Source organism: Lithobates pipiens, unplaced genomic scaffold (assembly GCF_037356315.1).
Source record: "Lithobates pipiens isolate NorthernLeopardFrog02 unplaced genomic scaffold, aLitPip1_a1.2 Scaffold_25, whole genome shotgun sequence".
In the NCBI taxonomy this organism is placed as follows: Eukaryota; Metazoa; Chordata; class Amphibia; order Anura; family Ranidae; genus Lithobates; species Lithobates pipiens.
Window position 1 is genome coordinate 50980730 of NW_027507787.1, and position 27272 is coordinate 51008001.

General features: G+C 43.2%; 1 protein-coding gene across 1 annotated transcript in view; it reads left to right on the forward strand.

The window, feature by feature from the left end:
- The first annotated feature begins 336 nt into the window (after positions 1 to 336).
- Positions 337 to 27272, forward strand: part of PALD1 (phosphatase domain containing paladin 1) — a 433254-nt gene continuing 406318 nt past the window's right edge. Inside the window, exons 1-2 of the mRNA XM_077454432.1 lie at positions 337 to 487; positions 802 to 884. Coding sequence (XP_077310558.1) covers positions 865 to 884 — 20 coding nt within the window. The 5' untranslated portion in view covers positions 337 to 487; positions 802 to 864. The remainder of the gene's footprint in view (positions 488 to 801; positions 885 to 27272) is intronic.

A 27272-nucleotide genomic window follows, 5' to 3' on the forward strand; every position in this document is an offset into this window, starting at 1 on the left:
CCATAAGCTGTGGTTCACTCTGTAATCAGCCATGTGGGAAGGCGAAAGTGCGTTTGACATCTCTTCAAAGAGTTAAACGACTGATAAGGTCGGTTTCCTGCATTACCCAGTAATAGCATTTAGTATTTGTTAATTGATTGTTAAAAAACATCCTGGATTCTGAGAAACAATTGAGATAAAAGATAACGATAGCTAAGCATTTGTGCGATAGAGAAAACTCCGTTAATGTGAAGCGAAGCTCTGTAGAAGCTCTGTGTTCCCCTAACCCCCCCACCTTCCTAAATCCAGTGTGATGGTGTTCCTGGGAGGAGCGTGTGCAACTCAGAGAGCAGAAAACTGCTAGAGGGATCCCGCCTCTTCTCTGCACATCTGTATTCAACAAGAGAAGACAATACCAGAGGAAGGGGATACCCTGGCATTGGAAGAGAGGGAGTCAAGAGAGAAGCAGTGCCACATCACGGAGAGAGGAAGCCCCTTCTCCACAGCTGTGGGTTGATTTCCAATTTAAATTCTAGATCTTAGCAATGCAAAGACCAGGAGCTATCTGTTATTCCTGTATCAGTGCTCTCTTTGTGCTTCCCTCAGTCTGCTCTTTTGCTTCTATTTTCTCAGTGTGCCTGTCTGCCCCCTATGCCTCTATCCAGACAGTCTCCTGTGATGCTGACTTCCTTTTCTGCTGCTTATCTTTCCATCCTTTTTTTTTTGTGTGTGTTTGTTAAGACCTGTCTCCATGCTGTGGTCCTAAGTCTGTTAGGTTTCCCTTTTAGTAAACTCTTCTAATCAAACTGTCATTTCGTCCAGGCTACCTCTACCGAGTGGGGCACTCATTGTGTATCTCCTGACCCTTGACTATAAACTGCAATCATGCAGCAATCACAGCCATGGTAAGAAAAATATATTTATTTTTTACATTTCTGATATCGTGGGATATTGATATGGGCTGTTGCGCGCATCACTCAAACTCGTAATACACAAGTAGATCTTCTGTTCATAGGATTAAAAAAACCTGGGACTCATCCCTTCTCAAACTGCTTGCTAAGAAAAACCTTTTCTAATTTGGAAATATTATTTTTTGTTTGAATTTCATATTTGCTTATTTATTGCTCTGATTAGAAGTAGTCTGACCAAGTTATTCCAAGAGATTCTTGTACCAGTTTTACTGTTTTAGGAGAATTGTATAAGTTCATCTTTTCCGTTAGAGCAGCCTTATAAAATGTCAAGGCTATACATTTATAGTGCAATATGTACAATATAGCGGTGTTCCCGTGTTGGTTGAAAAATGTTGCATATGAAGGATTACATACAGAAGATGCTATATATATAAGACTAGCTCTTTATGTTGACATGTGGGTGCTGGTATACTGAATCACCAGCCAGCATCAGAAATAGTGCAGTTTTATTGGGACGTTCAAGACTTGGATATATGAAACAAAGAACAAACACTGAGCTGAGTAGTTGGTATTTAAAGAAACAAGAAAAGAACATATCAAAAATATGAAGGATTGCAAAAAATAATAATAATAATAATAAAAAAAAATATATATATATATTATATATATATATATATATATATATATATATATATATATATATATATATATATATATATATATATATACATATACATTTTTATGTGCTTTAAAAAAAAAAATTCTGTATATAAAATTGATTGTAATCTATGTAAATATTCTTACGATCCATTTTTGTGTTTAAAACAACACCTATTTTATGTTGTGTTTGTGAATAGCTATATACTTAGTAGTGCCTCATGCTTATTCCACTTTACTGTTTTTTAGCATCCTCAGCCTGACTGCACGTGGCTAACTGAGCTTATCTCGGCAGTCATTTAGCTGGTTTGCTGATATACAGACACAATATACCAGGTGAACGTGACAATAATGATTAAAATGTGTTCTCATTTAAAATACACAGTGATATCTCTTTAAACCAGCTGACTGTGCATCTATAATATTACCTTAAGTTATGTAGAGTTTATGTTGGCCAGTTTTTTTGTAAATCCCTACACCTTCCTTTTACCATAGTAAATAATGGCATTCTTTCAGTGCTCTGCCAACTCCAAGTTCCTCATCCATTATGCTAAATGCTTTTTCTGACCTTGGTAATGGGGGATTTCCTCTAGACATCAATTAGGATAGTTACTTGGGAATCAAGCATGGAAACCATGCTAGGCTTAAGCTAGTTATGCCGTGATTAGTGATTTTAGAATGCTGAAGCATGAGAAAATAATTTATCAGGGGGTGATATTTCAGAATAAATGAAAAGACAATAGTTTACTTATTTAAATTCAGCATATACAAAGGGATATGACTCCATTCTGAATTCTTGAGCTATTCTAAGTTCGGAGATTTTTTTGCTTAACTCCTCGAGATGCTTCATATCAAGCTATAATCTGCTGTTTTGGTGGTAAAGGCTTGTGGTTGTCGTTGGCTAAAATAGGGCTGGTGTGAACCATAACTCTTTTCCCCGGAGAAGTGGTTGAATTACCTCACATCTTTGGGTTTTTTCCTGCGGCTCCTGGTAATCGGAGTGGGCTCTAAAGAAACTGCACATGCTCAGCAAATCTGAGTATAGTTGGGAACGTAACATTTCCTGAAAATATTTTGGCTAAGAGTTTACACTTTCCTGAACTGATGTCCAAGACTGTTTTAGCTCTGTGAGTTTGTATATTTCATTTTCAGAACAAGGTATTAAAGTTATAGGAGCAGTCCTTGAGTGAAGTAGTTTAAGTAACTTCTGAAATGTGTAACTTTATATTCCGGTACCTAAGTGAAAGTAACATTTTATTCTGGCATTGACATGTAATAACACAACAAAAAGTAAAAAAGAGGAAGAAGGTAAAAAAAAAAAAGGAAAAATAGTTGCACATATTTTTTCCATCCTTTATTAAAATGACAGCTAGAAACTATAGGGCGTAGATTCACATTTTTGCACTTCAGAGGTAGGTGGGTGGACCTTCCGATCAGGTCCACCTGAAAAACTGACTTGGTTGGATTGTCGGTGAATAGGGTGTCTAATTGTGTATAATTTAGTGTCTAAATTATTGTCTAGTAGTGCTTGAGTGTACGCATTTTACTGTATTACATAGGGCGGAATATACAAGTTTGAGTAGGCCCGTTGTCTTTCTGAATTTTTTGTGAAAATTTTTCTGTTAAACTGTGAAACAAACCGCTGGATTTCACAGGGGAATCTGTAAAATGTTATTGTTTAAATTACCAGTATACACAGCTATTGGCAAATAAAGGAAACTCACATGGTTGAAAATGAATAGGGGGAAAGCTTACTTTATAAAAAATTATAAATTTTACCTGGCCTCACTAGATACATAGTTAACATATGAATCCATTGGTAAAGCTAAGTATGTGATAAATAGGCGAGGAATATATTTTCTAGAATTTAAAGGAATTTCATACAGAGCAACTGGGATTGTAAATATTACAAAACTGGTGGATCCTTTGAATAAACTTTTAGCAGAAATTGTATGAAAACTCAGCAGTGTAATTTAAACAAGCAGAGAGTGTATCTTGAAAAATGATGTCCATAAACTAAAGTGCCCAAGCAGTGTAGCGTACCGCCGTCTGACCAGACTCAAGTTTGGTTTAGGTATTCATACATATAAACAGATCTGAAAGGCCAGCAGGTTTGTTTCCAACATGATTTTTCAGATTACACAAGGATAATAGATGCTATCATAAGATGGCTAGAACCCCCTGACAGATGCTTTTATAGTCAAATTTCTTCTCCGAATTAATCAGCTGGTAACCAAATACATATTATCAATAGGATATAGATTTGGTTTTACCCCATATGTGTGGATAACATTTTTAATTATTTATACATGCCATGGCGGATTACCAATATTCCTTGAGTGGAGGTTTGCATTTTGCAGAAAACCTTATACGACAAAGATATTAAATACATTACTGTATATAACAAAGTTCCCAAAGTGAAAATGTATCTGTGGTCACTGCCGAGATCTAAATCACCTATACATGAATACCCCAATTTTAGGTACTCAAAGGAGTTTATTTACTAAAGCTGGAAAGTGCAAAATCAGGCTAGCTTCTGCATAGAAACCAATGAGCTTCCAGGTTTCCTTATTAAAGCTTAATTAAACAAGATGGGGTTAGAAGCTCATTGGTTTCTATGCAGAAGCGAGTCTGATTTTGCACTTTCCAGCTTTAGCAAATAAAAACCCCATTGTTTACTTAAAAGTAGGGTATGGCTGTAGACAGAAAACTGTCACCTGATTTGGTTGTTTTCAGGCAACAAGCTCATGTCTGTGAGGTACCTGTAGACACACCAGCTAAGGCTTCTCATTGGGAACAGAAGTTGTATAGCTTCTAAAACCTTATCCAATTACTGTACCCCACCATTATCATAGGTTTCTACAACATGCTTTCTCTGTTTCCCCCGTGAGTAATTAGTTACCTGTTGTTCTTGTTTATGTGAAAGGGCTGTACCAGCAGATCCAAAAGCCTAAGCGCAGATGAACCCATGTCTTGTTTGAGCATCAATTCTAGATAGTTCCCATATATTCATTAGAATAATATAACATAGTCTTTTCTGTTTTACTAAAAGCAAATTGACTGTGCACTTTGCATTTTCACGCTGCAAGAGCAATTGCTCCCAGGGCTGGTGCAAGGATTTTTGACACCCTAGGCCAGTGATGGCAAACTTATGACACACATACCACAGCTGGCACACCAAGCCCTCTGTCGGCACGCCAGGGGAATCCCCCAGCCAGGCAGACACTTGCACTGACGGTGCAGTCACGGAGGAACCAGCTCCCTTCCTTACATCAGTGCCAGTGACATCGGCAGTGGGGTGGGCAGCCAGTCATGTTGTCCCATGTGCGATGTTTAGAGGGGGTATGAAATTCCTCCTCCACCATCCCGACACTGTTCTGAAGCTTATTGCCTCCCTCTGACCCCTATACCTATGGTAAGGAATTCGGGCATTACTTTCTGCAGGCACCCTATTCCAGCTCCCCCCGCTCCAGGACAACTTTGGTTCAGTCTGTCCCTCTAGTGCAGCCTGGTAGGTGAGTGCATGTTTTAGGTAGGTGAGTGTAATGGTCAGGTAGGTGAGTGTAATGGTCAGGTAGGTGAGTGTAATGGTCAGGTAGGTGAGTGCATGTGTCAGGTAGGTGAGTGCCTGTGTCAGGTATTTGAGTGCCTGTGTCGGGTATTTGAGTGCCTGTGTCAGGTATTTGAGTGCATGTGTCAGGCAGGTGAGTGTAATGGTCAGGTAGGTCAGCGCATGTGTCAGGTAGGTCAGCGCATGTGTCAGGTAGGTCAGCGCATGTGTCAGGTAGGTCAGCGCATGTGTCAGGTAGGTCAGCGCATGTGTCAGGTAGGTCAGTGTATACGCTTTCCTGAACCCTGCATTCTGAGCAAATTTGGCAGAATCGTACATTTTTTGGTCCCTTAGGGCTCATTCAGAGGGATGATCAGTCCCATCCTCTGTACAGAGCCACTGATAGGTTTAATTCTGTGTTGGCGCTTTGAAAGAAATAAGTTGGTTTTGTGTCATGGTTTGGGCTCTTGGGCTCAAAAAGATTCGCCATCACTGCCCTAGGTGAAACCTTATTTTGCCGTCTCCTTGGCTCCACCCCCTTTTCCCTGCCCACGTATACCCCACCTTTTTAATCACTGCTACTGTTTTGCATGCAACGCTTTACTAGACCTACTAATGCAGCTTGTTCAGTGGCCATAAATATAGCCTCGCCAATGCCCATCAAATGCAGCCTCACCAGTGGCAATCAATGCAGCCTCACCAATGCCCATCAAATGCAGCCTCACTGAGGGGGCCCTCGGTACACACACACATCAGTTTGATTGGTATTTGGCAGATCAGACAGTCAGTATAGCCTATATTTATATACATTTATTTACAAATTGCATGTGATAATACAATCTCAGTGGCAGATTTTAAAACTTTTAACTCACCACCAGGTGGCGGTCTTGGCTTCTGCAAACTGCTCTGTATCCGACGATGTGACAACCCTGCCAGCCAGTGAAATTTTAAACTCTGCTGTGCCTGCCTCAGTGCCCCCTCCAGGCAGGCTCCACCTGTCACCAAACCCGGAGTGCCACCACCTGCCGCAGTGTTACAGCACTTGGGTAACTCCAGTGATGCTGCCAGGACAGGCCAGGATGGAGAGTGCCCTTCACGACAGAGGGGCTGTGGGGGTCCAGGATTATAAATTGTATGGCCTATGGGCTGGCTATTGGGCAGAGCAGAGATCCACAGCTGGCTGGCTGTAGGATTGACCACAGTCAGTTGTAGACACTCAGAGACTGCCTGGTGACGTGAGCGTGCACAGTGAGACACAGACACAGCCAGGTCACTGATGATCAGAGGTGCACAGCGGTGCAGGTCCTCCATCACCAATGCGCCTCTGTTTCTGGCACTATTGACTACTACTGACACTATTTACGGAGGGACTCCGGAGCGGCTGCCTGGTTGAGAGTTAGTTGCTGGCTGTACGGAGAGAGGGGAGTAGGATCACCAGCGGCCAGCTGCCTAGTTTGCTAAGTGGTAGGCAGCCCTGATTGCTCCATAGTTTAGTAAATAAGCAGAAGCTCTGCTGACTTCCATCATCCAATCATGTGCAAGCAAAAATGCTGTTTTTTCTTTTTTCCTTGCATGTGGTTGGGTATTCTTTGCAAAGTGAAGCTTTACCTCATTTACTAAGTCTTGCAGCAATTGCACTTTGCAAAGTGCACAGTCTATTGTATTTGCCTTTAGTAAATCAACCCCATAGTCTTTTCTGTTTGTTACCTAGACCTACAGTCTAATTCTTGTATATAACCCTGCGTGTGTGTGTGTGTATAGCACTGTGGTTGTGCACAATGGGTTGAACATACTAAGGCCAAATACACTGTTCACTTTGCAAGGTAATTTTCACCAGAATTTAGTGAATGTTGTGAAAGTTCACGTGCAGAGAAATTAAATAACAGCATCCTGTATAGGATTAGATGATGGAAGTCAGCAGAGCTTCATCTCATTACGAAGCTCTGGGGAAAATTAAAGTGCAATTTCTCTTGCACAGTGATCAGTCTATTTGCTTTTAGTAAATAAACTTCACTGTCAGGGAGGCTTCAATTGCAGTAGTTCATTGTTGCACAATATCAGTTTGGGGTTTGGTAAAATGGCACAAAATTTGTATTGGAAATCGCTTTCTGTTTTTACTAGGATGCCACAGGACATAGTTTAAAGAAAAAGTACTAATGCGCTACACCTGCCTACTATCTCAAATCAGTGAAATAATAAATATGAAAGGAAGCAGCCAGCACAGAATGGTGATCTCAACACCAAAAATAAAATCAAGCAAAATGAGTGAATAAATGCGGCGCTACCTATAAAATAAAAAAGTGTAATACTAGAAAAACTATAAATAGCAAAAATAAAATCTAACTCCTAAGTGAGAACAAGGTATAATAAATAAAAGTGCTTCAAGTGCTTTAAAGGTGCATGAATAATGCAAATGAATATAAGTCCAAATACGTGTGTATATGCAAATGCATAAAAATCCAAATTCGTGTATAAGTGCATAAACAATATCAATACATTGTATATAATCAATAACCACTCAAGTGCAAGAGTGCATACTGACAAAAAAATAAATGTCCACTAAAACCATGCATAAATAATATCAAAGTCCATGCAAAAATATATAAAAGTGATATTCTATTGGTGATAGTCCACTGCAAACTTCTGTGCAAACTTCAGTGCCCAGTGCGTGCACCACCTATTTTCCCCAGCCTCTCACCTCCAATAAATGGCAAAAGAGCGTTATGTAAATTCAGATATACGTTGAATCCTTAACGATCCAGCCCCAATGGAGTACCGCTGTTTGTACCGCTATATACCGCTATGTATATACATTCAATTCTCTCCCCCTTTCTCCAAATACATCCGGTTGGCGTTAGTAATGTGCATGGAAGAAAACAAAGGGACTCCCATGTGTAGAAACGTATAACCAGCTTTTTAATAATGATATCCACACTTACATTTAAAATAATGACAGCTATCCCGTAGCAGACAGTCTGCTACGGGATAGCTGTCATTATTTTAAATGTAAGTGTGGATATCATTATTAAAAAGCTGGTTATACGTTTCTACACATGGGAGTCCCTTTGTTTTCTTCCATGCACATTACTAACGCCAACCGGATGTATTTGGAGAAAGGGGGAGAGAATTGAATGTATATACATAGCGGTATATAGCGGTACAAACAGCGGTACTCCATTGGGGCTGGATCGTTAAGGATTCAACGTATATCTGAATTTACATAACGCTCTTTTGCCATTTATTGGAGGTGAGAGGCTGGGGAAAATAGGTGGTGCACGCACTGGGCACTGAAGTTTGCACAGAAGTTTGCAGTGGACTATCACCAATAGAATATCACTTTTATATATTTTTGCATGGACTTTGATATTATTTATGCATGGTTTTAGTGGACATTTATTTTTTTGTCAGTATGCACTCTTGCACTTGAGTGGTTATTGATTATATACAATGTATTGATATTGTTTATGCACTTATACACGAATTTGGATTTTTATGCATTTGCATATACACACGTATTTGGACTTATATTCATTTGCATTATTCATGCACCTTTAAAGCACTTGAAGCACTTTTATTTATTATACCTTGTTCTCACTTAGGAGTTAGATTTTATTTTTGCTATTTATAGTTTTTCTAGTATTACACTTTTTTATTTTATAGGTAGCGCCGCATTTATTCACTCATTTTACAGGACATAGTTTGCTTTCCATAAAGATGAGAATCAAATTCCCCCCAAAAAATTCCACTGATACCTATATGAGATAAGCACCTTGAGGGATTCATTATGTAACCCTTGCCTTCATACACATACAATCATGGATGATTATTTTTCAATATTTGCTTAGTGGCAATTCTTAATGGCAAAGATATTATTGCAGAAAGGAAAAGTCTCTTCTAGCTTAAAGTGGGAGTGAACTTCCATGCATGAGTTTAACCTATAGCTAAGCCTATAATAAGGCTTACCTATAGGTACAGTAAATATCTCCTAAACCTGCACCATTTAGGAGATATTTTCTTTAGATGCAGCCGGTGATGTCACTGGCACATGCACTCTGAAGGAATGGCATACCATTCCTTCAGAGTCCTGTGCTGTAAACGTTGGCTCCTACGCGCATGTGCTGAAATGATGTCATCATGACTCTGGCCACTCATACAGCCGGAGTCCGTGAACCCGGAAGGAAGACTGGGTGAAGATGGCAGCGCCTTCAGAGGGCTTTGTTCTAAGGTAAGTTTGACATTATGTGCTAGTATGCAATGCATACTAAGGCATTATGCCATTGCCTTGAAGGTTTAAAAAAAACAGCAGTTTACTACCACTTTAAGTGGCGTTTCAGGCTCCTTCAGAAAAAAATTTAAGTCAGCAGCTACAAATACTGTAGCTGCTGAATTATGTTATTAGGGAATGTACCTGTCCAGGAATCCAGCGGTGTCCTTACCCAAGCCAATTTTTCAATCGGCTATCAGGTGCTGGTGCCGCCATCTTGACTAAGGGAAACTGGTAGTGAAGCCTTATGGCTTTACAACCAGTTTCCTACTGCGCATGTGTTGCTCTTTGTGAATAGGCCAGTTTCAGGGGAAGGAAGTGGGAGTGAACTTCTGGCTCAGTTCGCTGCGGAGAACTGATATGGAAGTAGGAGCAGGTACCTGTCAAAAACAGACAGCAGACAAGCGGAGCTTCCCCTTTTGGGTGGAGCTCCTCTTTAGTTAGATAGTAAATAAAAATAAATATTCACACCTCCACCATGCTATAAAAAATACACTTTTTATTTACTTTAGAACGGCATCTCTCTGGTGTCAATTTGTTGACCAATGTTGGAGATATATTTTTATGTTATCTTTGCTATATCTTTGATTCTGTTTGATCCACCTCCAGCACCACTGATCCTGTATGAATGCAGGTACCATGTAGACCAGGGATATGCAATTAGCAGACCAGCTGTGGCAAACCTACAAGTCCTATCATGCCTCTACCTCTGGGTGTCATGCTTGTGGCTGTCAGAGTCTTGCTATGCCTCATGGGACTTGAAGTTCTGCAACAGCTGGAGGTCCGCTAATTGCAAATCCCTGATGTAGACAATTTAAGTGACAAGCCCTGCTTGCCAAATCTTTGATGCGGTTTTTCAAAAGAGCACCAAAAAGACACCTCCTATGGTAAGTAAATTGAACGCATCAAAAGTGCATCAATGTAAAGGCTACATTCACATGGTTTTAACAGGGCAGTAAGCATTTTATGGATTGTTATGCAATGCCAAGCTGCTGCTAACAAAGCAAACAGAATATTAGCATGCATTAAAAAGGGGATAAATTCCAGAGATAAAACGATAATTCTCCCACTCTACCAGACTCTGGTCCGGCCACACCTGGAGTATGCTGTCCAATTCTGGGCACCGGTCCTCAGGAAGGATGTACTGGAAATGGAGCGAGTACAAAGAAGGGCAACAAAGCTAATAAAGGGTCTGAAGGATATTAGTTATGAGGAAAGGTTGCGAGCTCTGAACTTCTCTCTGGAGAAGAGACGCTTGAGAGGGGATATGATTTCAATATACAAATACCGTACTGGTGACCCCACAATAGGGATAAAACTTTTTCGCAGAAGGGAGTTTAACAAGACTCGTGGACACTCATTAAAATTAGAAGAAAAGGGGTTTAACCTTGAACTACATAGCATGTACTGTAAGGCCCCTTTCACACATGCGGACGATATGTCCGTATTTCATCCATCTGTTTTGCGGATGAAATACGGACATACATTCATCCCTATGGGATAGCGGGTGTCTGCAGATGAGCATCCGCAGACACCCGATTTCGTCCGCCTCCGCAACAGTCCGATTCTGCAGACGGAGGAAAATCCTATTTTTCTATCCGTCTGCAGAGCGGATCTGACGAACACGGACAGACGGTCCGTGCTCGTCCGATCCCCATAGAGGAGAGCGGAGATCTGACAGGGCGGTCCCTGCACAGTGTGCGGAGACCGCCCTGTCCGCAGCCGGCTCAGCGGGGACAACGCTGAGCGAGCGGATCTTCACGGGGCGGATCATTACTGATCCGCCCCGTGTGAAAGAGGCCTAAGGATGTGGAATTCCCTTCCACAGGCGGTGGTCTGGGGGGGGGGGGGCATTGATAGTTTCAATAAACATGGACAGGGATATACAATGTAATACTGACATATAATCACACACATGGGTTGGACTTGATGAACTTGTGTCTTTTTTCAACCTCGCCTACTATGTAACTATGTTAGGGCAAGGAACAAAAGTTTCTGTGTAAAGGATTAGTAAATGGATCCATTTTGTAATACGTGGCCATTGTCCTGTTCTTCATTTCAGTGATATGCAGATATGTTGCATGTCCTCATATGCAGAGTTTTGCATTTTGTGTGGTATGGTTTAGAATGGAGGGTATTTTTATGCACCTGTGTGAACGTCTCCATTGAAAACAATGCAGATGTGTTCAGATCTGTAAATAGAAAACAGCTGCAAATGTGTTTTTTTTATGGCTGTGTGAATGAGGCCTTAAATCTCAGTGGGTCTAGGAGAGCAGTAAGCTTGTTGTCTTGTAAAAAGCAAATTGCACAACTATATTTTTTATAGTATAGTGGTGGTGAACACCCACCTATATTAGGCTATTTAGCATTGAAAAAGTGTTTCTACATTTGATGTTTGATTTCTGTGCTATGCATTGGCTGGCTGCTTCTACTCGTCACATCTTGTTAGCACAGTGACATTGGTTAAACACTGCAGTAAGTTATAACTCTAAATCATGGGTGGTATAGAAGGTGCCACACCCTATCATTAGTTACATTTACAAAACACTTAAGCACTTGGGCTTTTAAGGCACCAGGTAAAAATCAAATGACAACCACATATCACCATACATATTTTTATTTTTGTATAATATACATTTTTTTTATACATAAAACACGTTAAAAAAGGATTTTGAGTCATTAATATAGGTGTGCCCAAAACAAATATCCAGCCCTCTACATGCTTATTTTAGTTGTGAGTCAAAATAACCAAGTGCTCAGTCCCAAAATGGACTGTGTATAATGCGATTATGAAATTATTCACAAAGAGGAAGGAGAGAGGGTTCTGGATGAGCTCCACGCATTTCGCTGCGAAAGCCGCTTCATCAGGAGAACTACATATCAGAATATATATTTCAATCCAAGATGCATGTGGTTATCCAGGCCTAACCATCACCCCAAGACCCCCCAGAGTCAGAGAGTCACCCCTGGAACCATGCACAATAACCAAAGCGAGACCATTGGTAAACCCTTATATCTTCAAACACCACCACTATCAGGGACTTGCAACATGGCCGGAGGAAAAAGGCAGTAAACTGCAGTAAGTTACTTTTTTGTTAAGGACTAGTTTAGGTGCTAGGCTAGGTTAGTGTTAAGCCCCATACACACTATCAGAATTTCTGCTGATTTTTTCCTTCAGATTTACCAAAACCATGTAGTGCACGGGCCTGCCTGCCACATTGAATCTCCTAAGGTTTGACCTCATATTATATGATTTTGGTAAATCTGAAGGAAAAAGATCAGCAGAAAATCTGATAGTGTGTATGGGGGTTTAGGTTAAGTGGTGGAGAGAAGATGAACTAATTAGGTCTCAGTTTAGCTGTTAGGGCAAAATTGTAGGTCCAGTGCTTTTGTGGGAAAAATGTAGCAAATAAAAAAATAATATAGCATATATCATTACAAGCCATATTGTAAATGTTATTTAAATGGCCTTTTCTTTTTTTTTTTTCAATCTGCAGCCGCTGTATTTTTCTGTAAAATACAATACATGATAGCAACCTGGAGGTATTCTGTACACAGTTTGTATATGGAGCTTCCCCATTAAGATTCACTCTGTATATCAACATAGAAGAACAAACAACTTTTTCCTCAAAGCAGAGACAGGTAGAGATCTGCAACAACGTTTGTTAAAATCCTTTCTATGTACATACACTGGATCACCCAGAGAGGATTTTTTTTTCTCAACAAAAGTGGAGTTACTCTTTAACCAATTCAATACAGGGCACTTACCCCCCTTCCTCCCAAGCCAATTTTCAGCTTTCAGCGCTGTCACTTTTTAAATGACAATTGAGCGGTCATGCTACACTGTACCCAAACAAAATGTTGTTCCCACAAATAGAGCTTTATTTTGGTAGTATTTGATCACCTTTAAGATTTTTTTTTTTTTAAATAAATAAAAAAAAAGACTGAAAAATTCTGAAAAAAAAAGTTTTTCTTTGTCTCTTTTATAAAATTTTGTAAAGAAGTATGTTTTCTCCTTTACTGATGGGCACTGCTAAGCTCCACTGACGGGCACTGATAAGGTGGCACAGATGAGGTGGCACCAATGAGATGGCACTGATGGGTGGCACTGATATGCAGCACTCATGGGCATTGATAGGCAGCACTGATGGGGACTCATAGGTGGCACTGGTGAAAGACTGCACTGATGGGTACCTATGAGTGGCACTGATAGGCACTGATAGGCAGCACTGCTGGGCACTGATAGGCTGCACTGATGGGCACTAATGGCTGGCACTGATAAAATGCACTGATAGGCATCACTGGTGGCACTGGCAGGCATTTTTAATGGGCACTTTTTGGCAGCTGCCTGGGCACTGACTGGCATATCCCTGGTGGTCTAGGGTGGCATACCTGGTAGTTCTGTGGGGTGGCCATCCATGGTGGTCCTGGGCGGAATCTGCAGGGGGCCTGCACTGATAAGCAATCAGCACAGACCCCCCCCATCAGGAGAGCCACCGATCAGGTCTCCTCTACTCACGTTTGTCAAATGTGAATGAGGAAAAGCCGAAAACGTCTCTTCCTATTTACATCTTAATCACCTGTGATTGGACACGGCTGATCACGTGGTAAAGAGCCTCAGTCAGAGGCACTGACACGCCGCGCCACCGATTGTCACTCTGCGCACCCCCTAAGGCACACGATCATGGCTTATCCTGCTGGACGGACGTCATATGACATCCAGTCGGGATAACTGAACCACTGCCCAGCTGGGCGGGAAGTGGTTAATATTTTAACGTAATTTCAAAATCTGCAGCTTATACTGAAATGATACCTGTAATCTTATCATAAAGGTCCTTGTTCAGGCACTTCCTGTTATGGTGAAGGGGGGACTGTCTCCCAATTGTTTTACTGCATTGCCATCTAACCAAGGTGCTCTCAGTTGAGACTACCAGCAGTGGTGCTGACTGCTGAGGGACATTGCACAGGCGTGTGCATCCACCACTGGAATAAGTACATTTAGAAAGAAATTGTCCCAAAAAGGCTGTTCAAAAACAGATGAATACAAAGAGATACAAAGTGCTTCAATAAAATAATTTTTCTCCAAGATACGGTCAAGAATGGGCACAGCCCCACTGCTATGGATAATTTTCAGTTTTTCTGGAGTTGACAATTAACCACTTCAGCCCCGGACTGGTTTGCGCAAAAGTTATAGCGTTTAGAAAATAGGGGATAGTTTTATGGCATTTTTATTAATATTTTTTTTTTTACTAGTAATGGCGGCGATCAGTGATTTTTATTGTGACTGCGACATTATGGCGGACACATCGGACATTTTTGACACATTTTTGGGACCATTGTCATTTATACAGCAATCACTGCTATACAAATGTACTGATTCCTGTGTAAATGACACTGGCAGTGAAGGGGTTAACCAGTGGGTGGCAGTGTAGGGTTTAAGTGTTCCTAGGGGTCTGTTACTAACTGTTGGGGGCTGGGCTTTCTTTTAGTGAACACTGATCTCTGTTCCAATCACATGGAGCAGAGATCAGCGTCACTTGTTGCTAGGCAGAACTGGGAGATGCTGTTTACAACGGCATCTCCTAATTCAGCCGCCCCATGAGACGATTGCAGGTATGCCTGCAGCGATCGAGTCCGCCGGACCCGCCACCAGACTCACGGGGGTCCCGACCGGCGGCGGCGTGCTCGCGATGGCAGGGCGGCAAATTTAAAGGGACATACAGGTACGCCCATTTGCCTGCCCGTGCCATTCTGCCGACGTACATCGGCATGCGCCGGTTGGGAAGTGGTTAAAGTGAAAACCATGCAAAAACGAAAATCCCTGCATCTATAGACATCATGGATCTAACAATAAGCTCACCATCCCTGTAAAGAAAAAAATTGTATATATACATTTTTGGAAGCGGATCCGACCTGCTCCGAACAGATCTCCAGTGTTGGAAGCTCTGACAATGGCTGTGAAATTAATGGGAAGTGACGTCACCCCTAGAGCTACTATGGGGCGTCCCGTGTCATCCGTCTCCTTTGCACCTGTCAACACAGTGAAGCCGTGGCTGACAGCTCAGTGTGGGATCTGGTCAGAGTGGGTCACATCGGCTTCCAAAAAGGTATGTATACTAATTTATTTTTTTTACAAGGATAGAGAGGTAAGATTTCGATCCGTGGTGTCTACAGAAGCAGGGATTTTAGTTTTTGCATGGTCTTCCACTTTAAAGCCCCATACACACTATCAGATTTTCTGCTGAGTTTTTCCTTCAGATTTCCGAAAACCATATAATATGAGGTCAAACCTTAGGAGTTTCAATGTGTATGCAATCAGGCAGGCCCTTGCACTACATGGTTTTGGTAAATCTGAAGACAAAAATCAGCAAAAAATCTGATAGTGTGTATGGGGCTTTAGTGTTTAAAGCGGAGGTCCACCCTAAAGTGGACCTTCCGCTCATCGGAACCCTCCCCCCCTCCGGTGCCACAATCGGCACCTTTCAGGGGGGAGGGGGGTGCAGTTACCTGGATAATCCAGGTAACTGCACCCACTTCCGGGATAGCTCTCTGCGGAAAGGGGCGTAACTTACGCCCCTTTCCGCAAGTGCCCGCCCCTTCCCGCAAGTGCCCCGCTGCCTGCTGGGAAACACACAGATCCCAGAGGCAGCGGGGAGCGTCCTTATTGCGCAGCGCGATTCGCGCATTCGCAGTAGGGAACCGGGAAATGAAGCCGAAAGGCTCCATTTCCTGATTCCCATACCCAAGATGGCGGCGGCAGGACCCGACAGACGACCTAGAGATCGGCTTCGGGTGCCGACATCGCGGGCGCGCTGGACAGGTAAGTGTCACTATTTTAAAAGTCAGCAGCTGCAGTATTTGTAGCTGCTGGCTTTAAAAAAAAAAAAAAAAAAAAACGCGGAGTCCCGGTGGACTCCCGCTTTAAGTGGGGGAATATTTCATGAAGGGGGACTTTAGTGGTAGACCTCGTTCAGAATGATTTAATCCATGCCCTGTGTTTTACTGGCATGGGGATGTAATGGTGTTGAATGCATCCCTGTTCCGGCAGTACCGTAGCTGTCAATTGCATGGACTCAGCTGCTGTCCCAATAGGAGCTAGTGCAAGGCTCCTGAATGGACCCAGGGTCCTGGCTGTAATTGTAAACGTCTTTATATTTTGTAAATAAATATTTTATGAGGACATACATTTTAGGCAGGCAGTCATATCAAGGGCCACATTGGCTCAGACAAGGTTGATTATCATTGAATGGGTCATGCTAGAACAGATGGACATTTTATGAATGGGATTGGTGGACCTAATTCTAGGCCCTTTTAGTGGATCAATGTTGAATGTGGAGCAAAAATTTATTAAAAATCTGATGATGTTGAAATGTTTAGAAAGCACTTTGCATTTCCTCTAACTGCTTGGCATAATGATTCATTTTGGAAACAATCTCATCTAAAAAGTTATTGGTTAAAATAACTGGAAAAAAAATTAATACGAGGAAACATTTTCATTGCAGACATTTATTTCTGGTGTTCCAGCTAAATAAAGTCAAGTATTCTTAGTAAGCTTAATGTATTTTAGGGTTTTATTTGTTAAACGGTAAACAAATGTAATTTAACATTTCCTCAGCAATACCTTACTACTTATTCTGCACCCTGTTTTTAAGTTCTGATAGCATTGTGTAAGGCCTGTCCATATTACGTTCCTGCACAGATGTTTGAACTGCAGATATAAATGTGGGAAGCAGTGTCCCTGTCCTTGGATTCTGACATGGTTTGCAAGAGGATCAAGTTTCTCCTCAGAATCCAGTGTCAGTAATGCAGGCATACACACGATCGGACTATCCGGCGGACTTAGTCCAGCGGACAAACCACCGGACTTTGCAGCGGAGGTCCGCTGGACTTTCCGAACAAGCGGACCTGGCCACACACAACCGGACTTTTCCGGCTGACTAGTTCTGGCGGACAAACCGCCAGACTATGGCGGGAGTCCGCCGAACTTTTGAAATTAATGGACTTGCCCACACACAGAGAAAAGTCCGTTCATTTTGAACGCGGCTCCAGGTAGACGGGACTAGCAAAGGAGGTCAATGTCGCGGCCTCCATCGGCGAGATTGACACCTGATCATCTGGTATGGACTTAAAGGGGAACCCCTACGCTGAAAAAACGGCGTGGGGGTCCCCCCCAAAGTCCATATCAGACCCTTATCCGAGCACGCAGCCCGGCCAGTCAGGAAAGAAGGGGGAGCAAGTGAGCCATACCAGGCCGCGTGCCCTCAACATGGGGGTGCTTTGTGGAAGGGGGCCCCTGCAGTCCCCCACCCCATAGCACCTTGTCCCCATGTTGATGAGGACAAGGGCCTCTTCCCGACAACCCTGGTTGTTGGGGTCTGCAGGCGGGGGGCTTATCGGAATCCGGGAGCCCCCTTTAATAAGGGGGCCCCCAGATACCGGCACCCCCACCCTATGTGAATGAATATTGGGGTACCTTGTACCCCTACCCATTCATCTGGTGAAAAAAACACAACACATGTTTTTAAAATAATTTATTGGACAGTTCTGGTGGTCTTCCGTCTTGGAGGGTCTTCTCGCTGTACTCTGGCTTTCTTCTTCATTGTCGCCACTGCCGTCCGGGGGTCTTCTTTCGACTTCGGGGGTCTTGTCTCCCTCTTCGGGGGTCTTATCCCCCTCTTCGGTTCTTCTTGCTGGGCCTCCGATATCTTCTTATAGCTCTTTTACTAGTGGTGGCCCGGTCTTCTGTCGCCTTCTTCTCTTCTTCCGACTTCGGGGGTCCTGTCCCCCTTTTTGGGGGGGCCTTGTCCCCCTTTTCGATACTTCTTGCCGGGCCTCCGCTTACTTCTTCCTTCTTCCTACTTCTTCCAGCTCTTTTACTAGTGGTGGCCTGTTCTTCTGTCACCGCCGCTGCCACCACTTTCTCTTCTTCTTCCTTGAGATGTTGACTCGATTCTCTAGCCGCAATGACAGGGACGCGTTGTGCGGCAACTTATATAGGGACAGGGGGCGTGGTCATCGGGTGATGTCACATGGTGACCCCCTTATGATGTCACGGTCCTGGAGGATGCTGGGACTGTGACATCATAAGGGGGTGGACTCGGCAATTGTTTGCTAAACAAGGCAGACCGCCGTTCTGTCAGAGAGGAAGAGAGAGATCTTGTGTCCCTGCTAATCAGGAACACAGATCTCTCTCTTCCTCCGGTTGTACCATTTACCCACACAGTTAGAAATCACTCCCTAGGAGCACACTCAACCCTTTGATCACCCCTGATGTTAACCCCTTCCCTGCCAGTGACATTTATACAGTGCCAGTACATTCTTTTTAGCACTGATCACTGTGTTGGCGTCACGGGTCCCCAAAAAGTGTCACTTAGTGTTCTGATTTGTCTGCCAAAATGTCACAGTCCCGCTAAAAAATGGCTGATCGCCACCATTACTAGTAAAATTAAATCAAAAAAAATGGCATAAAAATATCCCATAGTTTGTAGACGGGATAACTTTTGTGCAAACCAATCAATATATGCTTCTTGGGATTTATTTATTTTTTTTACCAAAAATATGTAGAAGAATACATATTGGCATAAATTGATGAAGAATGTAGATTTAAAAAAAAAATTTTTTATTGGATATGTTTTATAGCAGAAAGTAAAAAATATATATATATATATATATATATTTTTTTAAATTGTCTGTCTTTTTTTGTTTATAGCGCAAAAAAATAAAAACGGCAGATGTGATCAAATAACACCAAAAGAAAGCTCTATTTGTGGGGGGAAAAAATGAATACACGTTTTGTTTGGGTACAGCAACACATGCAAAATATGGCCTGGTCATGAAGGGGGAGAAACCTTCTGGGCTGAAGTGGTTAAGGAACAGAATAAAGGATAGCTTTGTATTTTGTGATTCACATAATACAAAGCGTTCTGTGAGGGGTGGGGGGGGGGGTGGGGTTGGTCAAAGTGGTTGCATATGACTCTGCCACTGCAGTAGCTGAGACCAGAGGGTCCAGTGTCAAAACACCAGAAGTATAGCAATAACTGTGCTCCTAGCACTTAGTAAAATGTCAATTATTGTAAAAATTGTAAATTAAAGACATAATACCACAAGGTGGCATGCACCTCATCAGACTTAAAGCATACTTAAACCCAAAAACAATAATTTTATATAATGTAGCTTAACAATCATTGGTTGTGGTGGCTGTATTACTTTTCTTTTTTCAGGCTTCTATTCCTTTATTTTTACTTGGAGATTGGCCAGTAACAAACAATCGGTCTTAGGATGGCTACATTTACACCTCAACTGCACCTAAGGATGAGAAACGTAGCTACCCTTGGACAGCCGCATTGTCAATCAATGGAGCGGGTGGTGTTGGATGGGCTAGTAGTTTTAGCTGGCCTTTAGTGAATAACATTGTACAGCCAAACTCCAGCTAACATTTTTAGCAGTTACAGCACCCCTGTCAGTGTTAAATCATTTGTCACAACCCTCCAACTTACACCTTTTCTGGATAACTTGGGATGTTAAAGGAAGTTCAAACAAAACAGACTTAGTGGCTGGATCGCTAGGTAATTAAACTATGTTACAGGAGGACTATGTTAATGCTAGTGACAGTCTGTATTATACAGTGTACCTTATTTATCTGCGTATAACACACACTTCCCCCCCCCCCCCCTGAAAATAGGGGGGAAATCAAGGGGGGTGTGTTATACACTGACAAAGTACCTCGGAGGGGGACGAGTGCCACCAGAGTTCACTGAACCCTCATCTCCTCTCCACTCGGCTCTCACTCGGCTCTCACTCGGCTCTCACTCGGCTCTCACTCTGCTCTCACTGGGCTCTCATGTCACACACATAGTCCCGCCTCCGCCACCGGCATTGGACCAGTGTTCTGTCTCTCACAGGAGCTGGTCCAATGCCGGAGGCGGGATTGTGTATGTGACTGCCGAATGAGAGCCGAGTAAACAGGAGATGACGGCTCGGTAATTCACTATGAGAGATGGTGAGCTGCATTGATAGGGGAGATGGGCACAGATCAGGCTGCAGATGGGCACAAATCAGGCTGCACTGAAGCTGCAGATGGGAACAGATCAGGCTGCACTGAAGCTGCAGATGGGCACAGATCAGGCTGCACTGAAACTGCAGATGGGCACAGATCAGGCTGCACTGAAACTACAGATGGGCACAGATCAGGCTGCACTGAAGCTACAGATGGGCACAGATCAGGCTGCACTGAAGCTGCAGATGGGCACAGATCAGGCTGCTCTGAAGCTGCAGATGGGCACAGATTAGTCTGCTCTGAAGCTGCAGATGGGCACAGATTAGTCTGCATTGAGGCTGCAGATGGACACTAATCAGACTGCCTTGATGCTCACTGGCCATTATTTTGCTTCAAAGTGGTTTATTTAAAAAAAAAAGTTTTTTACCTGAAACTTCCCTCTTAAATTGTGGTTTGTGTTATACGCCTGTGCGTGTTATACGCCGATAAATACAGTAATTTTTTTGGCTACTTTAACCCATAAAATCCATCACATTTTAGAAAGTGCCTAAACTCCTGGAGTTCAGATTTAACTTATTTAGAAGTTAGAGTAGTGTTTCTCAACCAGAGTTCTGCGGATTCCTAGGGTTCCGCATTGATCTACCCGTGAATCGCAAGCTGCTAACAGATCACATCCCAGCTGCTGACACTCTCCTATCACTTCTCCTGCATACAGGGATAATTTCAGCCTAAAAATATAGAACTCTGTGAAATCTCTGCTTACCTTCCACCAGAAAGACAGTAGTAAATTATATTATGATACTGATAGGTGAAGTGTGAATGTTTTAAAAATCTGATTAATCATTAACACCAATATTTTGGATTCCAGTCCATTATATGAGAATAAATTGCATATTGTACCCATACCATCTGTTTTATGCGATTTAGATTAATTCTGCCTTGTCTCTAATCTGTTCAATTTGAAGAGGTTGAATTAATTCACTTAGAGCACAGATATACTTTATGTAAATTTAATATAGTGGATTAGCAGAAATATCAGTAGTAGTGCTTGTAGCAGGCATAGCAGTGGACGACTGCACACCTTTTCCAGCTTTACTTCTTCTAGCTAGCAGTCATCACAAGCTGAAGGAAAAATAAACTCATGATGTGAGACAACTTTAATATTAGTTAACACAGCTCTTAAAATAGAGGTATGGCCACAACTTAAAAATCCTTTATAACCCCCCCCCGGGCCCAAATGCACGTAGAGCTTTGTCCCGTTATGACCCATAGCCTGTTGTGCCTTAAAAGGCTGAATTCCAATTAATGGGCAATCCCAAAGGCAGCTCCACCACAGCACTAGATGCCATCCCCTTAGGTGATTGTTTAATATCTTTGGAGAAGCAAACCCTAGACCTCAATACGTTTTTTTGGTAACTGAAAGATCAAACCGTGTAGAAAAACTTTGCAGGATCACTGCTGCTTCCATGGCATGGGCTGGGTGCAGCTCCCCCTCCTTTATCTATTACCCTGAACATGAGCATTTGTGGTCCTGTTTAGGTGAACAATGGATCCAGGGTTGCACTGGCAGGGTTGTGTGATAGATCTGCTGGCTGCTATTTAACAAACACTGTATCAGCAAATAAATCACACAGCCCAGCAGAGCTGAATGATAATTTACTATGGTAAATCAACAGTTAGTGCTGGCAGGGCTGTGTGAACTACCTGCTCTTGCTGTGCACTGTATGTTTACTAGCACCTGAAAGATCTGTCACACAGCTTCATAGTTATTCATAATAGTAAACAGCCAGTCAGTGCTGCAGGGATGTGTGATCTATCTGCTGGGTGCAGGTAAACATCCATTGTCCCAGCAGATAGACTACACAGTCTTGCAGAACTGACTTACCTTTTAATAGTGTCTTGTGATTTAAATTAAACTGATCCCTCTCCATGCTGTGCTAAATGATGCCGCTCATCTCCTGTGTATGGCAGGGTTGGACAGGGTTTGGGGAGAGGTAGCAAGATGTCTAACCATGTTTCTCAGGAACTACAGGATTGATTGAAAAGTGCTACATGTACTTGGTTCCCTGAGGGATTTAATAATGATTTTAAAGATGTGATGGTATTTACACTTTGAGAAAAAGCATGAATTATGTCACCATCATGTATAGGGGGCATTAAAGTGGAATTCCATTCAAATACTAGCTAAGCCTAAACCTACTCCTACCTCCTATTCTAAGCCTATTCTTTCTTGTGAAAAGGCAGGATCTGTATACAATGCCTATTCTGAGGTCACTCCAGTCACTTGATCAGGTCCCAGTGGTGGCCTTAGTGTAGAGGGATAGCTGACAACAGAAGCTCCATAGAAAGTCTTTGGGTGATGTGATCAGCGATCTCTCCTCTTCACCGAAGCTGGCCACTGGAGAGATCATGTGACCGATCCAATTGCCCTCCTTCCTCTACAGTGTAGGTATAATAGGCATACAATGGGGTGGGAGTAGGTTTAGGCTTAGTTAGTATTTAACTGTACTTCCACTTTAAAGGATAAGTTCACCTTTTGTAACATGTTAACCTGGGGCCCTCCAGCTGTTGCAGAACTACAAGTCCCATCATGCTTCTAGGAGTAATTGTAACTGCCAACCTTGCAATGCCTCATGGGAAATGTAGCTCCACAACAGCTGGAGGGCCCCAGGTTGCCTACCCCTGTGTTACATGTTACACCCGTATTTAGGGGCCAATTCACTAAAGGTTACCGCATGCTATATGAAGGTTACATGATTCATTGTTTGGAAATAATGCATGAGATAATAAGAGGGTCAATTAATCAAACTAAAATATCAAATGAAGAAAACTCAAATAAAAAAAAAAAATCCCAAAACAAATCGAATGTGAGGTAAACAAGGCAAAAAACATGAGATAAATCATTAACGTCAATTCACTAAAATACACACACATTCATTATTTATCACCTGGTGGTTTGCTGGTGGTATTTTAGAAAAGTACAAAATAACAATTAGAAGGACTCTACACTTGCCAGGAAGTGAAAAGTATACAATGCATCAGTGTGAAAATGTTCTCCTCTGAGCTCAGGAATGTAAATAATTTGTAACATTTCATCAGAGGGTAGACCAGGGGTAGGCAACCTTTTGAGCACAGTGTGCTGAAAAGTGTTTTCAAAGAGATCAAGCGTGCCAATTTTCTAACAAAAAAATGTCAACTTCACACTCTCAATCACAAAAAAGATTTTTTTAGAAAGTAAATGCTGTAAACTACTTTAGTAGTGAGAAATTATCATCCTGCGCTCTCACGCCTCAGATCAGCCCCAATTCATGCACCTTCAAGCCTCAGATCACTGTCCCCCCTGCTCATCTGTCCCACCACTGTCCCCTCTGCTCATCTTCCCCACCACTGTAACCCCCTGCACATCTGCCCCATCACTGTACCCCCCTGCTCATCTTCCCCACCACTTTAACCCCCTGCTCATCTGTCCCACCACTGTAACCCCCTGCTCATCTGTCCCACCACTGTAACCCCCTGCTCATCTGTCCCACCACTGTAACTACCTTCTCATCTGCCCCACCACTGTACCCCCTTTCTCATCTGCCCCACCAATGTACCCCCTGCACATCTGTCCCACCACTGTAACCCCTGCACATCTGCCCCACCACTGTAACCCCTGCACATCTGCCCCACCTATGTACCCCCTACTCATCTGTCCCACCACTGTACCACTCTGATCTTCTGTTCCACCACTGTACCACCCTGCCCTTCTGTCCCACCACTGTAACCCCCTGCTCATCTGCCCCACCAATGCCCCCCCTTTCTCATCTGCCCCACCACTGTATCTCCCTGCACATCTGCTCAACTGCCGTACCCCCATGCTCTTCTGTCTCACCGCTGGGCCATCGTCTCATCTGTCCACTGAACACTGAACTTATCTGCTTATCTGCCCCACCACTGTAACCCCCTTTCTCATCTTCCCTACCACTGTAACCCCTGCACATCTGCCCCACCACTGTGACCCCTGCACATCTGCCCCACCTCTGTACCCCCTACTCATCTGCCCCACCACTGTACCACTCTGATCTTCTGTTCCACCACTGTACCACCCTGCTCTTCTGTCCCACCACTGTACCCCCTGCCCTTCTGTCCCACCACTGTAACCCCCTGCTCATCTGCCCCACCAATGTCGCCCCTTTCTCATCTGCCCCACCACTGTACCTCCCTGCACATCTGCTCAACTGCCGTACCCCCATGCTCTTCTGTCTCACCGCTGGGCCATCGTCTCATCTGTCCACTGAACTTATCTGCTTATCTGCCCCACCACTGTAACCCCCTTTCTCATCTGCCCCACCACTGTACCTCCTGCACATCTGTCCCACTACTGTACCCCCTGATCTTCTGCCCCACCACTGTAACCCCCTGCTCATGTGTTCCACTGATGTACCTCCTTTCTCCTCTGTACCACTCTGCACATCTGCCCCACTTCTGTACCATCCCGGCTTCTCTGCCCCACTGCTGTAACCCCCTGCTCATCTGTTCCACCAATGTACCTCTTTTCTCCTCTGCCCCAACAGTGAACCCCCCTGCACATCTTTCCCACCACTGTAACCCCCTTCTCATCTGGCTCAACACTGAACCCCCCCTGCTCATCTGTCCCATCACTGCAACCCCCTGCTCATCTGCCCCATCACTGTACCCCCCTGCTTTTCTGTCCCACCCCTGAATCCCTTGCTCATCTGGCCCAACACTGAACCCCCCTGCTCATCTGCCCCAACACGGAACTCCCCTGCTCATCTGCCCCAACACTGAACCCCCCTGCTCATCTGCCACAACACTGTACCCCCTGCTCTTCTGTCACACAGCTGAACCCCCTCCTCAGCTCTTCCACCACTGTACCTCCCTGCACATCTGCCCCACTGCTGTACCCTCCTGCTCATCTGTCCCACCTCTGAGCCCCTTCTGCTTATTTTCCCCACCACTGTACCTTCCTGTTCATCTGCTCCACCACTGTACCCTTTTCTCTTCTCTTCTATGATATGCGTGATTTGCAGAGTGGTGAAAGGAAGCAGAGTTGAGACACATCTACCTGTCCTAGCACACTCATCCTGCTGATCCAACTCTCGCATCCAGCCCATGTGCTTGTATGTAATGTCACATACAAGCATCTGGAATGGATGTGCAATGATGAGCTCAGATCAGGGGCATTTTCTGCACATAGTAGGCCTGTGTGCAGGATCATAAGTTGGGCCCAGGCAGCTGAGTAAAAGTGTGGTTCTCTGAGCCACAAGAAAAGGTTGGGTGTGATTTTCATTGCGCTGAATACTGGCTCTGGCTTAAAGGGACACAGAGTGCAGAGGGGTTCAGTAGTAAGTGACGCAAAAGTTCAGGAATAATTTCAACAAAGTTCCCAGAAGCTCAAAAGTACTTCCAAAAATGTTAACCTTATTATGGTTTTCTCAATCACAGTGAAATCCCTTCTTTCTGAGATTGGTAGTGGGAACCAAGCGAGTCATCTACCTCCAGATGGTGGGCGGGACTAGCAGGACTGCGATTGGCTTTAGCAGTGGCCAATGACAGTACTCCTCCTCCTGGAAACAGGGACGCCCCCCCCCCAGCAGAACTGCACCCAATCTTTTCCCCATCACAAAAGCTGACGATCGCAGCTACAACAAGTTAGAGAACCAAACAGTGCCTCCCCCTCAGTGCAGGTATGAAGTGGGGAACTTTGAAATTGGAATGCATTAGTGTCTCATTGAACCTTCCCTGTGCTGCTCTGCTAATGGGGAGGGAGTTGAGTGCCGACAAAAGAAGCTTTGTGTGCCGGGGGTTTGCCTACCCCTGGGGTAGACTGTTTTGTGAATGAAAGCGCCCTAGAATGTTTTGATAGTTTCTCAATATTGCTGTGTGCCTTCTGGTGCAGTGTTAGCCTGCAAAAAAAGAGACACAAAGATAAAGCAAAATGTAAGCGCTAAATAGCACAAAACATAAATATTTAGGGCATTTTTTAAATAATGCATGTTTTTTTTAGTGAATTGACTACTTATGAGATAAATATCGTTCTTTTAACTCAAAAATTCATGTGGTATTTATCTCTTAGTGAATTGACCAATTAGAGTGAAACATGTAGCATGTTACTTTGGAGCAGCAGGTCTCTCCCCCCTCATCCCCCGTGTGACAGCAGACAGGGATCCTCTCCCCACACTTGCTGTCGCATTTTAAAAACAGTGTGGCTGTGCGGAGATGTTCTGTAAATGAATGAACTACAAGTCCTGTCTTCCAGTGCGGCAGATGACTTGTAGTTCCCAATGAACTGCAAGAGTGCTGGTGAGTGTCTTTGTATTTCACTGATTCTCTCTGCTCCTCAGTAACTGGACTGAGTGTCTGCAGGCGCCTCGCATTGCATCTGCGATCTGCTGATCATGGGTGCAATGCTTTAAAGGCTGCAGTGTAAAATAATATATATATTTTTTTTACCTGAAAATTATGTGCATTTATTTATTTATTTTACAAAAGGTGAACTTAGTTTTTAATAAAGCAATTGGAAAGCAAAGAAGTATTTATACATTTATTTTTACTGTGGATTGGAGAACATTTTGCTTTGAAATACCTTTTTGATAAATGTTACCATTTCTGTGGGCAAGTAAAGATTGTCAGCCATGATGGCTGGTAAAGAGAATAGAAGTGTAGATATCCCCTCAGGGCTTCCGATAAGGGAAAAAAAACTGACGGTTTATAAGGGGAAACAGGTTGGAAAATGAAAGGGAAAAAATAGATTGCTTACCGAAGGCAATGCGATCATTTTCCTGTTAGGCATTTCTTTATACACATAGTTCTCTTGGGAAAAGTAACCACACCCTTCATACAGAAGAACTTCAGTGGCTGATTTTGAAACAGCAGAAAGTGAACAGTGAAGCTCCAAATCCATGTCTTTTT